General features: G+C 39.3%; 1 protein-coding gene and 1 pseudogene across 1 annotated transcript; one reads left to right on the top strand and one right to left on the bottom strand.

Moving 5' to 3' along the window:
* On the top strand, positions 4,297-6,046 carry LOC109235267 (basic 7S globulin-like). The gene has a single exon (XM_019401319.1). It carries the CDS (start codon positions 4,383-4,385, stop codon positions 5,679-5,681), a length of 1,299 nt encoding a protein of 432 aa, XP_019256864.1. The 5' UTR covers positions 4,297-4,382; the 3' UTR covers positions 5,682-6,046.
* The window catches only part of LOC109236160, a 24,030-nt pseudogene continuing 17,893 nt past the window's right edge, over positions 15,594-21,730 (bottom strand).

The raw sequence follows: 21,730 nt of genomic DNA, 5'->3' as shown, positions 1-21,730 counted from the left end.
GCTAAGGCCGCCGATTCCATCACGACTAAAGTCGTCGATCTAAATTCGACTAGGGCCGCCAACGCCGACGGTCAACAAAATAAGCACAAGGCAGGCAATGGAAAAGAAAATTTATATATTTACAAAGTCAATGACGGGTCATCCCCGCTTACACCCGGCCAAAGCCGATCAAAACAAGAAATAAAAAAATAATAATAATACAAGAAACGCCTAAAACGCCAAGCGGCGAACAAGACAAGAAAAAATGCACAGACATCTTTCTACTCGGTGCCGTCTGCGCCATCGTCTGCACCAGCGTCAGCCTCTGGCGTCGCCGCGTCAAAACCACAGTCGGCACGTGCCTCACGAGCCTTCTGACGCGCCCCCTCGAAAGCAGCTTCGGTCACGACGCCAGCCTCCCACAAACTCTTATATACATCACGTTGGGCCTCGGCAAAGACCCAAAGTTCTCGAGCCTGGCTGGAAGAAGCGGCCTGATCCCGTAGCCGCTGATTCTCTTCTTCTAAGGCTGTGATCCGGTCCGCCATGACCTGGGCGTCCTGCTCAAAGACACCAATCCGCTCCTCGAGACTCGCTTCTCTAAAGGCCGCAGCATCCCTTTCCAATGCCCGTTGGGATTCGTGCACGCGGATAGCCTCCTCCAACGCCCCGGCCCTCGACGAAGCATCCCTCACTTGAAGCTTCAATGCCGCGACCTCACCCTCCAACGCGGTCACTTTCCCGCTCCATGCCGCAGCGGCCTCCGCCGCCTTGGCCTCGCCCCGGCGCTCGCACTCAGCTGCGACCCTCTTTACCGCCTCGAGCTCCTCATCCTTTCGGCGGAGCTGCTCCTCGAGAGCACTCGTCCTGCCAAGTATTTGCTGCATCTGAAGCTCCCGCCTCGCCAGCTCTTCGACCAAGGCCCGGCTGCGAGGATCATTCCTCAAGCGCACGCGCAACTCTCGGCACTGATCTCGGTAGCGGCGATACTTCTCCAGCGCCCGCAAAAATATCCCCGAGCGGACCTTGGCTCGACGGATGCTCTCCACCTCCAACAGATAAGACTGCAAAGCAAAGACAACGATTAGAATAAAAGAATAAACTTAAGGCAAAGAAGAAGCGAACCGACGTAATAGTACATACCCTCAAGCCCATCACGGCTACTTCATTCATCAGTCCGACATCTGTAACGCCCCTCAACGACGCATTCTCGGCCTCCGAGCATAGCAGCTCGAACTGCGGCACCAAGCTTTCCCCTTGGAGCAATAAGTTCAATTCCGTGGGAACCTCGATAAAGCGAGATCGCCCCCCTGCACGCACCGCTGAATTGGTGGAGCCTTCCTGGAACATACGGACGTCGTCGGGATCCAAGTCGGATTCAGACTCATCCTCACCCCCTACAGCATCTCCTCCCGCCGCAGCCGCCGAAGGAGCGCTGGCCTCACCCACACTAGCAGCCGCTGAGGAACTACCTCCCGTTTCAGCGACTGGAACCACCAATTGAGTCGCCGAAGCGACAGTATCATCACGGCCTAAGCCAACCGGGGCAACCCCCATTGTTTGTCCACCCTCGAGGGCAGGCGCCGCAGCCGCACTCCTCTCCGCGTCCGCCGGGGGGGAGTCCAAATTAATTACCACAGGAGGAGCCGGCACGAACGCGACCCTACGCCTTATCAACGGCCTCTCCTCCTCCCCATCTGATGACGATTCCGCTCTAGGGCGCACAACCCCCGATGGCCCCTCATCCCGAAGACGGGTCCTTGATGGAGAAGAAACCGCTGAAGATTCAACTGAGGCCGCCCTCGGTATTGAGCGCGACACCGGCGCTGCAGTAAGCCGAGCAATTGCACCAGGCCGACGGAAGGCCAACTGAGGGGCCCTGACGCGGCGTGCCCTCCCTGATCACAGAAAAACAAAATTAAGTGTCGAAACAAAGCGGAACAGAAGAAGTCATTTTTTCTTACCTGCCACAGGACTACGGCCATGCCTCTCCCAGAAAGACGCCCATGTGCGTATCCCCACTGTGTGGGGGAGCACGGCCTCCACCCATCCGCGAATCCCAGCTAACGGAGCCGGCGGCGATTTTTCGGCTACAAAATTGACACGAGTTAACGCTTACGAGCACAAGACGTAAGGAAAGGTAAAAAAAAGAGAGAGGATTCAATGGCTAAGAAACTTACGTGCGTGATTCCAAGCCTCTGGGAATCCAGTAGAGCACGCCACTAAGTGTTCAGTCCTGATGTAGAAGAAGTGCTCGAAAGGGCGAGGCTCAACCTCATCATCTAGCTTCGCAGTCAGGCCCCTCGTCCCGCGAGGGCACGCTCGAATCATGGTACCCCGAACCCTCTGTGGGGCGTAGAGGCTAAGCACATGCTGCAGCGTAATCTCCCTACCAGCCAATTCTGCGTATTTGATGAGCATCGCTAACAACTTGTAAAGAGAAGGAGTAAGCTGACCCGGGCATACCCCGTAATAACGGCAGAAATCAACCACCAACATTGGGAGCGGGAGCTTAAACCCTAACTTGAAGGGGTAGGCGTAAAAGACGCAGTATCCCCTACGGTCGGTGTGGACCCTCTCCTCGCTTCTAGCGAGAATGACGTCAGCATAGCCGGGAATGACCCCCTGTCCCCGTAGTCGAGACATCCCAATCTCCCCCATTAATGGGGCTTCATCCACCTGATCCTCCCCACCGTCGGCGGTGAAATCAGTCATCGGAGCTCCGGGCAGAGATACTATCTCGTCAACCGACGGAGCCTCGCCAGTTTCCACCAGTTCTGCACCCCCCATCGCCGGAATTGGCCCCTCGGTCACCGGTGAATTGACCGGAAGGTCCGTCGGAAGAACGTTTTGGGAAGAAATGCCTGCCATTGTTGATACAATAACGAGAAAGAAACAAAGTTCGGGGGACAAAGATGAAGGTGAAACAGCAATAAGAAAATCTTCTTCAGAATTTCTCTCAGACAAGCAATAAGAATATGGAAAACGAATTCCTCAGCCTTTATTTATAGGCAATACAAGTGGCCCTCATGCATCCCAACTGCCACCATTAACTACGTGACCAACCGCACGCCGGTTCAATTCCATAGGAATGTGCGTCATTATGACAGGCTCCGTAAAGCGGCCTTGCAAATCACCCGTCGGCGTCCCGCCCTCGAAATGGTCATAACGACCTATGAATGCCGAGGAAGTGCTCCTTATGCCCTAAAAATTTTTCTTTCTTGACACCGCCGAGCACGTATCAAGCGTGCCCTCATTCTCCTCGGTCGTGCAACATACGACTCGTCCGTCATGGCCGACGGGTATGTTTTCAAAGCAAACGTAAGGATCAGAGCACAATGCAGCTCGACCCCACTCGAAGTAAGCTAAAAGGTCAAGTGCCTTCGCCCAAAAGGAGAGTTCGACCTCGATCGAACAATGACTTGACAGCCCAATAACAGGATACTAATACTCTACAAGGCTAAGGGCCATCGCCGAAAAGAATTCGGCCTCGACCGAAGCAACAGTCGCCATCTCCATCCGTATTTCTCAAAATACAGCCAATGGAATCCGCTCATCGAGCTCAGCCAAGGCCCGACCTCAATAAGCGGAGGGACTAACTGTATGGGTCAGAACCCGACCCCACGATAATTAACGAGGCTAATCCCGTTTCAAGCTAATTCATGATTAATTAGTGGTACGACCACTTAGAATTGACGATGTTTAACCCGCATCCGGCTCGATCGACAAGGCCATGGCCTATCCGCCACCATAAAGGCGAGATCCCAACGTGGTCACGGCCACTTATTGCTAGCTCACAAAGCCCACAGCTATAAATACTAAGAGTGGAAGCCCTAGAAAGGGGGCTGCTTCTTCACCACTATAGAGAGGAGAGAGAAGGAAAAAATATACCCATCTTATGGGAAGAGAAATCACCATTGTAAGGCTCTGAACCTCTTCATGGAGAGGCAGACCAAACAAATATTATCAATAAAAGTTTCGAATGTTTCTCCCCCTAATTCTGAGCACTTATTCTCGTTTCTTTCATTTAGTCCAACGGATTATTACGATTTGCTATGATTTTCCCGTAATTATTTGTATTGTTTTACACTCACAAGATATGTAATAACTTTTGAGCAAACAAACTCCAAAGACTAGAGATTGTACTATTAAATATGGCAAGTTGCATTACTAAATTGAGTATATATGGATAACAGATGCAAATTCTTATTAAACTACGTGATTTCTGCGTTCTTCAAGTTTTGTATCGTACCTTCGCTCATAAAATATTACAAGTAGTATTAATATTGTGGTATTCATGATAAACAACAGGAGTCAGAGTAGCTTTCCTCTACTATAAATCCAAAAGCAAACTCTTCTATTCCACTCACTCGTTAATTCTTAGCTCTCATTTCTCAATTACAATGGACGTTTCTTCCATCTGTGTTTTAGTCTTTGTTTCTTTACTCCTCTTATTCTCCTCATCCACAGCGAAAACTCCTTCAAGACCTCGAGCTCTTCTTCTTCAAGTGACCAAAGATGCAACCACTAAACAATATGTCACCTTCATTCGCCAAAGAACTCCTCTTGTCCCTGTGAAACTAACTGTAGATCTTGGCCAAAGATTTTTATGGGTCGACTGCGGTAAGGGATACGTAAGTTCATCCAATAAGCCCGTCCCTTGTGATTCTACCCCTTGCAAACGTTCCTTTTCAGTTGCATGTACGGTGGGAAACAATCATAGTACTTGTTCTCATGACCCTTATAATCCTTTTATTCACACCAGCACTGGTGGTGAACTTGCTCAAGATGTTGTTTCACTCCAATCAACCGATGGCTCGAATCCTGGCCGTTTTATTCGTTCAGCGCGGCCAGGAGTAGTTTTCGGTTGTGGCGCTACGTTTCTGTTAGAAGGCCTTGCCAAAGGAGTCAAAGGGATAGCTGGACTTGGAAATGGCTTTATTGGACTTCCTTCTCAACTCGCTACTGCTTTCCATCTTGACCGAAAATTCGCTATTTGCTTGAGTTCTTCGACAACTTCTAAAGGAGTTATATTTTTCGGAAACAGTCCTTATGTTTTTCTCCCAGGTATTGATGTTTCCAAGAGACTTGTATATACGCCTCTTCTTAAGAACCCTGTTAGTACTTCAGGGTCTTATTTTATAGGGGAACCTTCAATGGAATACTTTATTGGAGTGAAATCCATTAAAATTAATGGTAATGTTGTTCCAATTAACACAACATTGTTGACAATCACCAAAGATGGTATTGGAGGAACCAAAATCAGCACTGTTGATCCTTACACGAAATTGGAGACTTCGATTTACAATGCTTTTATAAGGGCATTTGTAAAATCGCTTGCTAAGGTTCCAAGGGTAAAACCCGTGGCTCCTTTTAGAGTGTGTTATAATAGCACAAGTTTGGGTAGCACTCGCGTTGGTCCTGGTGTTCCACCTATTGAACTTGTGTTGGGAAACAAAAACGCTACATCTTCTTGGACTATTTGGGGTGTGAATTCAATGGTGGCTGTAACTAATGAGGTGCTCTGTCTTGGATTTGTGGATGGCGGATCTGAACCTACCACCTCTATAGTCATCGGAGCTCATCAAATTGAAGACAACCTTTTGCAATTTGACATTGCTAACAAAAGGATGGGCTTTAGTTCTTCACTCTTGTTTAGCCGAACGACATGTGCCAACTTCAATTTTACATCCAAGGCTTGATGATCTTCCCAAAAACAAGTGCGCCATTTGGGAATTTTAGATCTAATAAGTACTACGAGTATTTAGTCTTCTGTCAAAGGGTGGATCGAGTTTGTCCAAAATATATGATTCGATCCAAAATAAATCCTTTTGCTGCTTTGGTTGCTGTGTGTCTAATGGTCAATCACCAAATGAATGTTTACATGTCTTGAGTATATTTACTTTTCTGATGAAGGACTATAATTTCCTGTTGAGAATATTAATTGGTGTTGTTGAACCATAAACTGATAGTGTGGAGTGCCAGAAATGGCCAAGGTACATGTTTTTAATACAGTCATGTCATATGGATTTTGTTGTTAATTAATACCAACATAGCATTTTATTCATCTCTTAAAAAGGTTACGGTTGATTTGAAGGAGCTGTTCTAGCTAGTAACAACAACCTTAATCTCTCTTGAAAGGTTACAAAGGCTACCTTTAATACAAAAATGAGAGAGGTAAATACATGTGGTGTGTGTGTGTGGATACATAGGGTGTTCATCGCTAATCAAAGAACTATATCCTATCTATTAACGCAATCAACAAGCAGCTTGGAATCAAAGACTAAAGAGAATGCCGCAATAAGATTAGGGATGTGCATTCGATTTATCGATTCGATTTTGACCCTTATCGATAATTACTTATCAATTATCGATTTTTACATATGCTTATCGTTATCGTTTCAATAAGGTTTCGATTTTTTCGATTTTGATTTATCGATTTTTGGGGCTTATCGATACGGTTATCGATTACACCAATAAGAACGATAAAGGAAAAATGATTTTTTATGTTAAGTATGTACTGCAATTCAAACCACAATTTTCTAAGATGCATATCTCAATCACCAAAATAGAAATAAAAAAGGTAATCTTCAAGACCCACAAGTGAAAAATGGAATCTTTAGTAACTGTGTAATGTAAAATTGACCAAAAATAAAATGCAAGCAAAAGAATAGTAATTCTTCAAGACACAATAAGGAAAAATGGAATTTTTAGTAGTGTAAAATTCAGACCTGACCAAAATTTTGAGAGATGGCATCAAAGCCATTGCCGGTTCGTTCGTAAATCTACATGGAAGGGCAGGACATGAGGAATGGCTCTTAGTAGAGGCTCAGGAGGAGGGTTGGTGTGGTATGTGAAGGCTAATGAGAGAGCATACGGAAGAGTATTTTGGATGGCCGTGAATTCTTGTAGAGTTCTAATATTTTCTTGTCTGCTGGGTTTGTAGTTCGCGGGAGAGGGAAAGAATGGGTAGAGGAAATAGGGTAAAGGAAAGGGTTAGGGACTTAGGGTAAAGGAAAGGGTATTATAGAATAAGGGTATATTTTTTTTTAGTATATCTTATCGATTTATCGATAAACCGATAACCGAAGAGGACAAAATCGATCGAAATCGATAACTCGATAAGGAAAATTTCATCTGATGAATATTGGGTCTTTGAAGATGATGAAGATGTTCAACAGTTCAATCATGAAGAAGTTTGATTGAATCAACAATGGAATCCCTAATCTAATAAAGCCATAACCGAGTTTGAGAGAGAAGAGAAGAAGCAGAGTGTTGTATTGAGAAAAATGAAATGAAAACGTGTACACATGCTTACTATTAACAAAGTGAAATAATAATCTCCTATTGTTGTACACTATTGCTTCATGTAATTCCTAAATTCATCACTCCCCCTAAAGTTGGTGGGTGCAAAGACATTGAGTACTCCCATCTTGCCAACTAGATACTCATGTTGTGGTCTTCCAAAGCCTTTAGTTAGAACATCTGCTAGCTGCTCCTTTGAAGGGATATACTGAGTCTTCACCAGCCCTTCCTGTATATTCTGTCTAATAAATGACAGTCGATTTCTATGTGTTTTGTTCTTTCGTGAAACACTGGATTTGCTGCTATTTGCATAGCAGCCCTGCTATCACTATGCACATGTACTGGTAGTTTCACTTATGTTCCCAACTACTTTGGCAATTTTGTTAGCCAAAGAATTTCTGAAACTGCACTGGCCATGCTTTTATACTCAGCTTCAGCTGAGCTCTTAAAGACTGTGTTTTGTTTCTTGGATTTCCATGAAAATGGAGATTCTCCATACTTAATTAGATATCCTGACACTGACTTCTAGTGTTAGGACATGAGGCCCAACCAGCATCACAAAAAACATTGATCTCATTTGAACTTTGACTGCTCAATAAGACCCCTAGTCCTGGTTCCCTTTTAATGTATTTCACCACTCTTATAGTTGCATCCCAATGAGACTTCTTTAGTTATTGCATAAACTGGCTAGGAGTCTGTACTGAGAATGCAATGTCTGGTCTAGACATGGTCAGATACAATAGCTTTCCAATCAGTTTCTGATATTGACCTGCATCTTCCAACATTTGATCTTCTGTTGTGCCCACCAACTGGTCCAGTCCTGGAACTGTCAGCTTGACATTTGCCTCTAATGGAGGCCAGGTTGGCTTTGCTCCACCTAATCCCAAATCTGATATTATTTCTAGTGTATACTTTCTTTGGTTGATCAAAATACCCTTATTGGATCTGCTGAACTCCATGCCAAGAAAGAACTTCAATTTACCTATGTCTTTAATCTTGAAGGCCTGCTATAAGGAGACCTTGGTGGTTTCAATCAACTGCAGGTTATTTCTTGTAATCAACATGTCATCCACATATTACCACTATATCTGCTCCATTCCTCTTGATGAACAATGAATGATCTAGGTTGCTTTGTTTGAACTGAGCCTGCACCAGAGCCTCTGTTAGCTTTAGGTTCCATTGTTTGCTTGCTTATTTCAGACTATAGAGAGATTTTACAAGTCAACATACCAACCTCGACTCCCCTTGACTTGTAAAACCCTGTGGCAAGTGCATATAAACTTCATCATGTAAGTCACCTTGAAGAAACGCATTATATACATCTAGCTGGTGGACTGGCCAATTGTGCATTGCTACCAAGGAAAGTACAGTTCTCACAGTGGTGATCTTTACTACAGATCAGAAGGTCTCATTGTAATCAAGACCCTCTCTTTGATTATAGCCTCTAGCTACCAACCTAGCTTTGAATCTCTGCACATCACCATTGGCCTTGAGTTTGACCTTGTATACCCATTTGCAACCTATTGTTGTCTTCCCTTAAGGCAAAGGAACTAGTTTCCAAGTCTTGTTGTTTTGCAAATCTTGAATCTCAACTTGCATAGCTTCAACCTATCTTGCATCCTTAGAAGCTTCCTGAAAGGTTTTAGGCTCAACAATAGAAGAGAAAACACCCAAGTATGCTTGGTAAGAAGGATAAAGATGATCATAGAAAACATAGTTATGGATGGGATATAAGACAGTGTTAACTGATTTCCTTGTGGTGACATAATCTGTCAGCCAGACAGGTTCCTTAGATTCCCTCTGTGATCTTCTTAGGGAATTAGGATATGTGTCTGTAATAGGAGGAGAAGGGAAGGTTGTGATAGCCTCTGAATCACTGATTATAGGGGAGGTGCTTTCAGTGGTAATATAAAGTTAGTCTTTAGCAGCAGGTGAATCATGTGAAATGCCGTCTGAATCATGTAACTGCTCAATATCAGGAATAATGTCATCTACATTGTCATCTGAGACATACAGCTGCTCGGTTGCAGAAATAGAAACATATGTATTTGCACCTTCAAAACCAGAATCATCATCAATAGTATTGGGAATGCAGGGATAGATTTGTTTCCTTAAGTCATCACTTTTAACTTTAAAGGGAAACAGAGATTCCCTGAACACCACATCTCTGTAGACAAAGAACTTGTGTCTATCTAAATCATAGAGGGTGTATCCCTTAGTGACACCAGAATATCCCATAAAATCTGCCTTGATAGCTCTACTGCAAACTTATCAGTCCCCTAGTATTTTTAGATGAGAAATAGAAGGCTTCCTGCCAAAGAACAACTCATATAGTGACTTACCATCAAGTGGCTGTGGTGGTAGCCTGTTAACAACATATGATGCAGCCAGGACATAGTGTCCTAGAATCCCATTGGGATATGAGCTTGAAACTTGAAAGCTCTTGCAACTTCAAGTAGGTGTCTGTGTTTTCTCTCAGCTACACCATTTTGTTGTGGTGTATAAACACAGGTTTTCTGGTGAACTATTCCCAGACTTACATAAGTCTTGCATTACTGAATTTACAAACTGTTCACCATTGTCAGACCTAATTGTCTGTACTGTTCCATTGAATTGTGTTTGGATCAGTTTAAGAAATGACATAAAAACCATCATAACATCACTTTTAAATTGCAAGAGAAAGATCCAAGTCACACGAGAGCAATCATCTACAATTGTGAGGAAGAATTTATTACCATCAAATATTGGTTGTACTGCTAGTTCTCCATACAATAAGTGCAACAGTTGAAAAATTCTAGTAGTTTTAGTACTGCTCAATGAAAAAGGCTGTCTCACATGCCTAGCCGTTGGACAAACATCATAACTATCTATTACAGACTTGCAATCTTCCAATTTGTATCCCAGCAGTTCCTTCAGAGATCCTCCAGATGCATGTCCTAACCTTTTATGCCATAGAAATATATCCTCCTTTATTGTCTGTACACTTAGTCCTTTAACTGTTGGTAGTGTATTATTTCCAGCCTTAAGAGAAGCCTTTGGGACCAGCAAGTAAATTCCTTTTCTCTCTACCAATCCCCATCACCTTCCCATTTGAGAGGTCTTGGAATAGGAAAAATCAGGGTAAAAGGAGACAAAGTAATGTAAGTCTCTTGTTATCTTGACACTGAAAGCAGGTTGTATGCAAACTGAGGAACATACAGTACATCTTGTACTTCCCCTGTTTCTATGATTTTATAATTACCAATATGTGACACAAGTGTACAATCTTCATTGGGCAAGTTAACTCTTTTGTCTCTAGTAGGACTAATGTCCTTAACATTTGTTAACATTCCTAAATCAGCTACCATATAGTTGGTTGCTCCTGTATCGACTATCCAATTTTCCTTTGCTATCTTAGCCATAAAAGAATAGGTTGTACTTGCCATGTTAGCCATTGCTTCCTTTGGAGGATCTTAGTTGAGCAACTTCATGATCTGATCATACTGATCTCTTGTGAGTTGAGGTGCTCTTTGCTAGTTTCCTTCTCTTATGGCCTCTGGTATCTCTCCTCTTCTATCATCATTACCTGCAAAGTTTGGGTTAAGATTCTTAACTTGAACATTATATGCCGTGTTTGTGTTTCCTTTTTCTTGTTCTTGAAGTCCTGAGGGTAGCCAATTATCTTGTAGCATCCCTCTTTTGTATGGCCTTTCATGTGACAGAAATCACATTGTACATTCCAGTTTCTCTTTGGTTCCTGATGGTTTTGGTAATTTCCTCCTTTACCAACTAGCAAAGCAGCCAAGTCAATCCCTTCACCAACAACAGAGGCATTAGCTACTGACTTTGACTTTCCCTTTCAACAAGCATTGCATATGTTTTATTGATGCTTGGTGTTGGACCGGTCATAAGAATTTGGCTACGAGCCTGCTCATAGTTGTCATTTAAGCCCATTAAAAATTGCAATACCTTCTGCTTTTGCGTGAATTCGATGAAGTTCTTTGATCTAGCATAGTCACATAGAGGAGGAACCAAGTTGTCAAACTCATCCCACAAATTTTTGAGCTTATAGAAGTAAACTGAACACTGTATGTTCCCTGAGTTATTGTTGCTATAGCTTTGTGTAGTTGATACACTCGCGATGTATTCACTTTATGAAATCGTTCTCTTACATCCTCCCACACTTTTCTCACATCTCTTGCATATAGTATCCCAGTAATCAATTCCTTCGATACTGAGCTCATAATCCACCATAGGACAATAATGTTGCATCTATCCCATTGATGACCTAGTTCCATATCAAAATCCCCCTTTTTTAAAGTTCCGTCGACTAACCCTAGCTTGTTCTTCCCAAACAGCTGGATCTCCATCGCACAACTCCAGGTGGAATAGTTTTCTGAACCAGTCAACTGAATTGAGATGATCGAAGCTCCGGTGGTGTCTGATGGGCGAGAAATTGTGGGGGATTATGGTCAAGATCAGTTTTCGCGCCGTTGTTGACTCTTATACACAAACTGCAATACGAAGGTTGAGATTGCTATGAATTTGAATAGGATCAACGAATTCAACTGGCAATCGCGGTTTTACTGCTCTGATACCATAAAAAAGTTTGAGTGAATCAACAATGAAATCCATAATCTGATAATGCCATAACCGAATTTGAGAGAGAAGAGAAGAGAAGAAGCACATGTTGTATTGAGAAAAATGAAATAAAAATGTGTACACATACTTACTATTAACAAAGTGAAATAATAATCTCCTACTGCCGTACACTAATGCTTTATGTAATTCCTACTTCATCAAATCAATCTCATATTTCCATATGAGCACACAGAATCATGTTGAATTTAGTAGTTGAGTAGTAATGATTGAGCTAATTGGGAGCATTTGTGCAAAAATAACATAAAAATTAATAGAGAAGGGAAAAAAGAAAAAATGCAGAACTTACATGGTCACTCACCATCATCTACTTATTAACCAGCGCTCTGTCTTTTCCCGCATATTAAAATTTTACAAAAAAGTAAAATTCAAAAACTATCAGCTACGACTAATAATTTTTTAGGTTCATCAATCTTCTTATTCAATAAGGATATGCATCTCGTGTCAATTGCCGTCCAAAATCTCCCAAATTTAGGTTCATCAATCTCCTTATAAAGTTTCGAAAGCTTTGAATTTTGACTAAAATACCTCCAAAAGATAAAAGAAAAGAGTTCGTAAGAAAGTAAACTTATAAATTTATGTAATAAATTCAAAATCAGCACGTTGAGACTTGAGAGATGTGTTTATACTTCTGTATTACCTTGTGAACTCAGCAAATGTTTAGATTAATATTAAGAGTCTGTTTGAAAAGCCACCTTGTACTTGAAATTGGTGTAATTACTGGCTTGTAATTGAAATTGGTGTAATTATTAGGATAGTAATTACACAGCCTAGTAATTATACAGTTGTATAATTACGATAGCCTGTTTGTTTGTCATAGTGTAATTACAAGTTTACTGTTTGGTTGCACAAGTGTAATTACACATATAGATTAAATTTTAAATTAAATAATTATCAAAACTAAAAATTAATATAATAAATATATACCTATAATATTTTATAAGTATAAATGATAATATATTTGGTATTTAAGATATATATTTTTCATGAATATACATTAATTAATAATCATATATTTATAACTAATATTGTTAAAATAATTTATATATATATTTTAAATTAATAATATTTAGTTTAGATACTTACAAAAACTAAATAAAACATATGTTTCTTAAGAACATCATGGAATTCATGTTTGATAAAATAAATTAATATTTATAAATATAGTGTCATGACATTATTCAAATGTTTGACAAAACTAATCTACCAATTCTAACTAAAAAATGAACAACATGCAATGTGAGTCAATACTACAAAACAAGTAAATTAGAACCATGAATATAACACAATTTTAAAAATTCAAAAAATAAAATAGTTTAACTTATGTCAAATTCCAACATAATAATAGTAAGTCCCACTGCACTTAAGATAGGAAACATGATAAGTTTATAACCACATTTAACAATGAAGTTCCACTTTAATTGCATCACTCATTATATGCCAAGTTTATTAATGACTCATTATTTCTAATATTAGGAGGTGTAGTTTCAAAAAATAGAATAATAAAATAAAATATAAGCAATTACATGGAATCACAAGAAGTAAAGATAGAGAAATAAAAGATAAATAATGTACAAAGAAAATATATTTTAAAATTTCAAAAGAAATTAAAAAGTAAAAATAAAATTAAAAAATAAAATAATAAAAATAAAAAGTTATAAAGAAAATAAATTAAAATAAAAACAAAAAGGAAAGAAACTAAAAATCAACCTTGTAATTACACAGTGTAATTATCACCAATTCTCGCCTCCCCTTGAGAATTGGATAGTGCAATTACGCCCCTTCAGTTACTCCCAATTTCATGCTGACCAAGTAATTACTTGGCTAAAATTACACACAATTACACCCAAATCCAATTCCAACATCACATTTCAAACACGCTCTAAAGTAAACTCACTAGATCTAGCAGTCAGCACGTGAAATTTTTAGTGTTTCAATAAAATGCACAGGACTCTAGGAAGCAGAGCTGCCATCTTCAAATAAAAATAGAATGTTATCCCTATGATTGAAAAGGTTGTCATACATGAGCCTCTTAAAATTTCTCTTTAGACATAATTCAATAAGGGATCGGAAATTTTGAGTTCAGTCTTTCTATTAATTATTATTAAACAAAATCGCATGTTTAGGCCATAAAATAAAGCCGGCACGTGAGGACATGTTAAGAATTTAATTAAATAAAACTATACTCATACTGGAGTTTAATTTTTTTAATAAAATAATCACACAATTCAGTGAGGCTCGACTAATTTGTCCAGCTAATAGCAGCCGCCAGCCAGTCTAAACTTGTTTCAATTATAATCTGAATCTATCTTGGGCACCAAGTTCGCTGATTTCTTATTTGCAGCAACCTGATAAGTTTAATATTCAAATACGTATCATCCTCGTTGGAAATTTCCACCCAAATTTATTACAAGCTCATGTCTCTCCCTTGTGATAAATGATTTTGAAAAGTTGAATACCAATTTTCAAGTTTCGTCTTTTCTTGTTTGGCACTAACAATCTTCATACTAAATTTTTTATCAATCCAAGATCTGTAAAACTAGAAAAAATAAAATAGAAACAGAAGGATGTAGACCTTCGCGAATACCCTTTTTTTTTTTTTTTTTTTTTTTTTTTACATCTTACGTTATGAAGATTTTGGGCTATGTCCCCTCTAAGATGTGTGAGTTTATTTGAGTCGATTGATTTTGTAGCTTTTTATGAATTTACTTTTAGTTTTATATCTTTTTTTACATATAATTGATCTGAATATTAATAAATAAGAGATGTTTCCAGTGTCATGTTCCTCTATTCAAATTAAAAGGTCTATGTTCCCCCAGTTCCACCTTATAGTATTTCATTATTCGACCTAAACATGCCATAGAGATAAATAAATAAATAAATAAAAGGAAGAGATGGTGATCTCCACTCACATTTTTACGGTTAAATAATTGGCCTAAATTTGATATAAAATCACCACTTTCCGGGAGAAACAAAGAGAGAGAAGATATAAAAAAGTTTAAGGTGTTGCACAAAACTTAATGCTTATACACAATTCAGAAAGAATGAGAAGTTAAAAAGTTAACAAGTTGAAGTCAGGCCACAAATTATTAGATTCTGAATCACATTACATCCAGCTAAGTTCTTGGAATGCAGATAGACTAATAGCTTGTTTGGCCAAGCTTCTTTTCGGTCAAAAGTGCTTTTTTTTTTGCCAAAAGCACTTTTAACCAAAAATTGAAGTGTTTGGCCAAGCTTTTGGAAGGAAAAAATGTGCTTTTGAGGAGAAGCAGAAACAGTTTTGGAGAAGTAGAAAAAAGTAGTTTATCCCCAAAAGCAACTTTTTTGAGAAGCACTTTTGAGAAAAATACACTTAGACGCAGTTTTTTAAAGCTTGGCCAAACACTAATTGCTGCTCAGAAGTGCTTTTCAAACTAATTAGCCAAACACAAACTGCTTCTCACCAAAAGTACTTTTGAGAAAAGCACTTTTGAAAAAAAGCACTTATCAAAATAAGCTGATTTTTGCAGCTTGGCCAAACGGGCTATAATAAATAATAAGCAATTGATCACTTTATCAAGAAACAGTAATGATATACAAATTATTTATTCTTGGCCCCTTTTAAAAGCGCCCAAAAAGAAAGAAAAAGAATGAAAATAAAATTACAGAGGAAAACAGAGCAGAAAAGCCCATCAGGCCTTGGACGTAAAATTGAAGTTGGCACAATTTGTTTGACTAAACAATAGTGAAGAACTCAACCCCAACCTTTTCTTAGCAATGTCAAATTGCAAAAGGTTATCTTCAATTTGATGCGCTCCGATGACTATAGAGGTGGTCGGATCAACTCCGCCATCCACAAATCCAAGACAGAGCACCTCATTATTCACAGCAACCATTGAATTTGCACCAAAAATAGTCCAAGAAGATGTAGCATTTTTGCTTCCCAATACAAGTTCAATAGGTGGAACACTAGAACCAACACGAGTACTTACAAAACTTGTCCTCTTATAACACACTTTAAAAGGAGCTACAGCTTTCACCCTTGGAACCTTAGCAAGCGATTCTACAAACGCCTTTGTAAAAGCATTGTAAATCAAAGTCTCCAATTTCGTGGGAAGGATCAACGGTGCTGATTTTTGTAGAAATTAGTCATAGGAATGAAAGTTGTACATAGACAATTGTAGTTGTACAGTTACAATAGGCTAGTTAATTAATTCAGTTAGTTAGTGTGAACACCTAATTTTTGCACTATTTTAACACCTCCCAAAGATATTAGTGTTTTGTTATTTTAATTGTTTTTCTCAATTTTTGTGTCTTTAATTGCATATTTCCTATCATAAAATACTATAAAAATAGTTCTTTCTTCATTTATGCATTTTAAGAATTAACTAACCTTTCAATTGGTGAATTAATCTAGTTAATTGATCATTTGAATAAGTTATTTAATTAATTTATTTGTTTGTGTAAATTTAGTTTAATAAGTAGGATTAGAAAGAAATTTGGCCAAATTTGAAAGAAAAAGTGGCCAAGAGTGCAAAATAAGGGGCTGCCATTGAAAGGGTCCAAAACGACGTAGTTTTACCTCAAAACTACGTCGTTTCATTAAGTGACCAAGACCAAATCTCAATCCTTCATCTCACTTTGATCCAATGGCCTTTATTCAATGCCCCCATAGGTATATAAGGCCCCAAAAATCAGATTTTTGGCCATTTACTAAGCCTAAATTCCTCTCTCTTCCTTTCTCTCCTCACTCTCTCTTCACTCTCTCTACCGCCGCCCAGCTCCGCCGCCGGAAATCGCCCGCCGGCGGCGGCCGTCGTCCAAACCACCCCAAAATTTAACCCTCTCTTCCTCTCACTCCCCTCATTCCAAATCCACAACCCAAATCCCCCAAATCTCCACCAATAATCAACAAAAGCAAACCCTAATCGCGCCGTCTCCAATGCCGCCGCCGCTGCCTGTCGTCCAAACACCACCAAAATTTCACTCCCTATTCGTCTCACTCTACTCTTCTCCATTCCACGCCCCAAAATCTTCAAAACCCCTTCAAAATCCGGCGAGTTTCCATCAACCGTCGTCAACCACCCTACTGCCGCCATTCTGCCGATCCGCCGCCGTCCCAGCCACCCTTCAACCGCCACTGCCTCCCGTTTCTCTTCACCTCGGCCTCAAGCGAGTTTATGTTGTCGATTTTTATCAAAACTAGCATCCAATTCTCCGAAGTCATGGTTTCGATAAAAATCGACATTAGACACTCGCTCGAGTCGTACCACTGCCTATCGCCATTTCCCGGATACTCGAGTATACGGTAAAATTCTAGCTCTCCTTTTATTTTTCTGATTTTTGCTTCTGTAATCGGGTTTAGATTCAGTTTGAATCGTATGTTTCTTGTCGGATAATTAACAGTGCTCATTTAAAATCTGTTTCGAGCATTAGTTTGTGAATTCAGTTGTTTGTTCTATGTTTAGTTTGCACAAATCAATTTGTTTTAATCTAATTAGTTTAAGTTTTTTCTGTTTTGTCAATCGTTAGTTATGTGATTTGTTTTGGTTCAAAATCAATAGGGTGGTATTGATGTTGTCAAAATCTGAAGTTGTTATGGGTTTGATCATGACTTAAGGTACTAGTAGCTTACTTTTGATTAGTAGGGTGGCCAAAATGACTCCTTGGCTCCTGCCATAGCAGATTTCAGGCTGTCCTTTCACCTTTTGGACAGCCTTTAGCACACAAATTCAGCCTCTTTTGGACAGATTTTTGGTGAACCAAAATCTTTCCAAAAAAGGCTTTTCTTTACCTATTTAAGGGCTGCCCTTTCCTCATTTTAAAGGGGACTCTACCATACATTTGCTAGACATTTTTTACACTCTAAGAAAACAAAAAACTTTGAAAAAAAAAATCAGCAGCTAAACATCAAAAAGTGAGCTGAAAAACCAAAAGTTTGTGAGTTCTTTCTTCCTTTACTAAGTCGGTGAGCTTTTGTTTTGAGTTTCTGGAACACTTCGAGTTTAAAAGACTGCTGTTCGGTTTCTGTTTTGGTTTTACTGGTTCGTTTGTTGCTGTTGCTATTGGTTTTAAGTTTTATTTGATAGCCGTTGAGTTCGGACGAAGTGACTACTGTTGTCTTGTATTCAAATCTGCAATCTAGGTAACTTTTCAAGCTCGTAATGTAGTTTATTGTTAAAGAAATAAAAGCTATGAATCCTCACTTTATTTCTGAATAGTTTGACAACCTTCTGCTAAAGATCCTTATGTGAGTAAATGAAGTGTTTATCCCATGTATGAAGAATATGTGACTACTTGTAGAATTAGTTTGTTAAAATCTTATTAGACTCATTTTAGGCTACTCTGGAATAGGAAGTATGTCATTTAGTTTGTAGAAAATATTTTCATGTTTTTTAATTCAGGCTCCAAATAGTTGAATCTGTAAAAAGGGTGTAAAAAGTTCTCTGTCAAGACGTGTGGCGAGGGTTATCTGTTAGAGTTTTCGTTGTTTAACAATAGACATTTCCGGTCAATTGAAGGTCCAACACCAATCTTTCACTATCATCTATTTAATCTGTTTCGGTATTTCAGTCCCTGTTTTGACTTTCGTCAAGTTTGTGAGTTATAATAAGGAATTAGCTTGAACTAGAAAGTGAGTCGTGAGAGAGGTTTGAGTATTAAAAAATACAGAGTCGTGGGGATCAATGGGGATTTAAAATAAGCATGACCTTGGTCATGGATTTTGTAAGAAATGGGATTAAAAGTGAATGTTAGACACTAATTATAATCGGACTTTGGTTTGGTATAGAATATTTTGAGTTTTGTTGATGTAGTCTTGTTTTGTTCAAGTTCATTCTTAATTGATGTGGAGTTAATGAACTATTGCCCATGGATTTTTAAATAAAGCTGAAAATGAGTTGAAGGTAAAAAGTAAAATATGGGAAATCTTTTTGCTTGTTAGCATTTCATTTATAAGTTTAATTTCATTTAGCTACTGTTATTTTTGTTTGCTTCTCATTTCTTCTTATCCAAGAGGCTTAGGCCATCCAAATGAAAAAAAAACAAATGATATTTTTTGTAATTAAAATAGTTTAATAACTTAATCACTTTAAATAATTAATGTAAACGCTAGGCTACTAGTAGGCGCGCTTAACTTTTTTTCAATGACGGATTCGCTTGCGCAGCGTGATGTAATCTCATACCATATCCAATATTTTAAATTGATTCCTAATTTAATTAATTCATATAATCACGGATTCGCTTGCGTAGCGCGATGATTGATATTTAATTATTTTTCTCAAATATTTTAATTTACCCAAAAGTAATAACGTGCTAATAATTCTTTTGTCAGGACTGCTGATTCGCTTGCGTAGCGCGGTTGTGAAAAAAAAAATCAATAAAATTTATGTCAGTCACACATTCGCTTGCGTGGTGCGGTCAGGTCAATTTTATTCAAATCTTTCTAATAAATTTAATAATAAAGCAGATATAGGCAAAACATGAAAACAAAAAATAAACACAGTTTGTCCAAAATTAATTTAAAGCCAAATGTAGTCAATAAAGCGACCGTGCTAGAACCACGGGACTCGGGGAATGCCTTATACCTTCTCCCCGATCAACAGAATTCCTTACCCGAACTTTATTTTTGCGGACCGATAAAAAATAGAGTCAAACTTTCCTTTGACTAGGGATTCAAATAAAAGGTGACTTGGAACACCGAAAACCAATTCCAAGTGGCGACTCTGTAAATAAAATAATCCCTACTCAAATTTGTCACTTTAATTGGAAAAACTCTTTAACCCACAACAATCCATAACACATCACATATATTCTCTCGGGGGTAGAAAAAGGGGTGTGACAGCTCTGGCGACTCTGCTGGGGATCAACCAGGATTCGAGCTTGTACATGTTGACTTTTTATCTGGCTTTATTAATTTTGTATATATTGTGATTTATTTGTGCGATGTGCTACCTTCTCGATTTTTACCGTTTTGATATTGCTGAACTGTACATATAAACTGTTTTCTCACGCACCCCCTCTGAGTCTTCTTGAAATTAAAATTGGGCATTTGCTTGACATAGCCCGCTTTCTTTGAGATAGCCGAGGTGCTTGTCATCTGGTGAAGGATTTTAGTCACACATATTTTAGGCGGGGAGTACCACCAGTTAAGCCGGAAAGCAATGTTACCGATACACTGACCCTCCTCTGCTCGAGTAGTCTACTCGAGTAAGCCAGTCTAGATACCTTCTCCACCAGGATTTAAACCTAGAAGAACAAACCTCATGCCGGATATCCCTAGTAGGTTCACTTTATGTGCATCACTTGCATTTGAATTAGCGAAACTCGGCACAGGGGCCGGGTCCGTATAGGACATGTATCCTCTTTGAGACCATCATGCTCACTTATGTGCTATTTGCTACATCATTTGGAAGGCTTGCTTGCATTGTTGACTGGCTTTAGAAAATTAGTTGAGCAGAATTAAAGCAAAAAAAAAAAAAAAACATTCTCCCAGTTTAGTATAAATAATCCTTTTTTTACTAAAGTTTTGAAGTAGCGTGAAGTGAGGTGCAAAGATTAATTTTCATAAAAAATTAGAAAATAATAGTCGGCTTCATCGAACTATGCAGGCTTGATTCTCACTACCCAGTGAGATACGTAGGCAACCTCCATCGGGTTTAGCCCATATTTTTTTTTTTAAAAAAAGGCATAAAAATTACGCATGTGCATAAAATTTTCGAAAAAAATAATAATAAAAATTGCTATTTTTGGTCACCTTTTACTTTTTGCCCTCGTATTCCGGCTGTTTTGCCAGGACAGCCTTCCTTGGAAGCGTCGAGGAGCTATTTTCGCAAAATACTCAGTTTGTTTATTTATTTTCACATTTTTACTGTGTTGCCCTTATTTCAGGCCATCTTAGTTGAGTCAACCTTAAAACTTTTTTTTTTTGGAAGTACCATAATGGTTGTTTTCGTAAGAGAATGAATTTTTGTTTGCTTTTACCCGTTTATCCATGTGTACAGATGTTTTTACCGAGACAGCCATAGTACTTTCTTTCGAAGTACTGAAGAACCGTTTTCATAAGAATAACCATCTTGTCCCTCTTGTCACCTTTTATCGTTTCTTCTCGGTCGGCCGGTTTTTATCATGTCTTGTTTCCTCGGTGAGATACGTGGTTAGTCATCCTAGAGTCTGGTCCTTTTCGTCCAAAATTGGCATATCAATCGAGTCTGATCAGTTGGGTCTTAGTTTACTGATCCTTCAAAACGAGGAATTCTCCACTGAGAAGTTCGTTCATTGTCTTATCCAAAAGTCTGCCTGGTGTCATTTCTTCGAGTTTATATTAGGACTTGACCTCACATTTTTATTTATCCAGGTAAGATATGAATTCAGTAAATGGAAGACCCGATAAAAAAAAAAGATGATGAGCCCTTGCAGATTTGGCTTGTGCATAAAACACCCCGGGTTGCTGAGGCAATGGTGGAAAAAGAAAAAATTTGCATTTTTGTGAGCAGGAAAAGATTAAAGGACCATCTGGGTTAACTTGTGAATATTATTGGAGATCCACCCAAGGGGGGGGGAACTTAATCGAGGCGTTGGTGCATTTCTGGGATCCTAATAACAACGTATTCCGTTTTAATAGTTTTCGAAATGATCTCCTACTTTAGAGGAGTTAGCTGGATACACAAATTAGCAATGAGCTTTCGGAAGAAGAGACCTTTTGGCCCCGAGGGAATGTCACTGGTAGTAAGTTCTTGGCAGGATGACAATCAGCCAAATAAAATAGCGAAGTGTGGAACAGAGGACAACGCTCCGATGGACCCCTTCTTGTACGAAGGTATGGGTGTCC

This window comes from Nicotiana attenuata, chromosome 12 (assembly GCF_001879085.1).
Source record: "Nicotiana attenuata strain UT chromosome 12, NIATTr2, whole genome shotgun sequence".
NCBI classification, from domain to species: Eukaryota; Viridiplantae; Streptophyta; class Magnoliopsida; order Solanales; family Solanaceae; genus Nicotiana; species Nicotiana attenuata.
The sequence above is the reverse complement of the archived record's forward strand: the minus strand, read 5'-3'. Positions and strand labels throughout refer to the sequence as shown.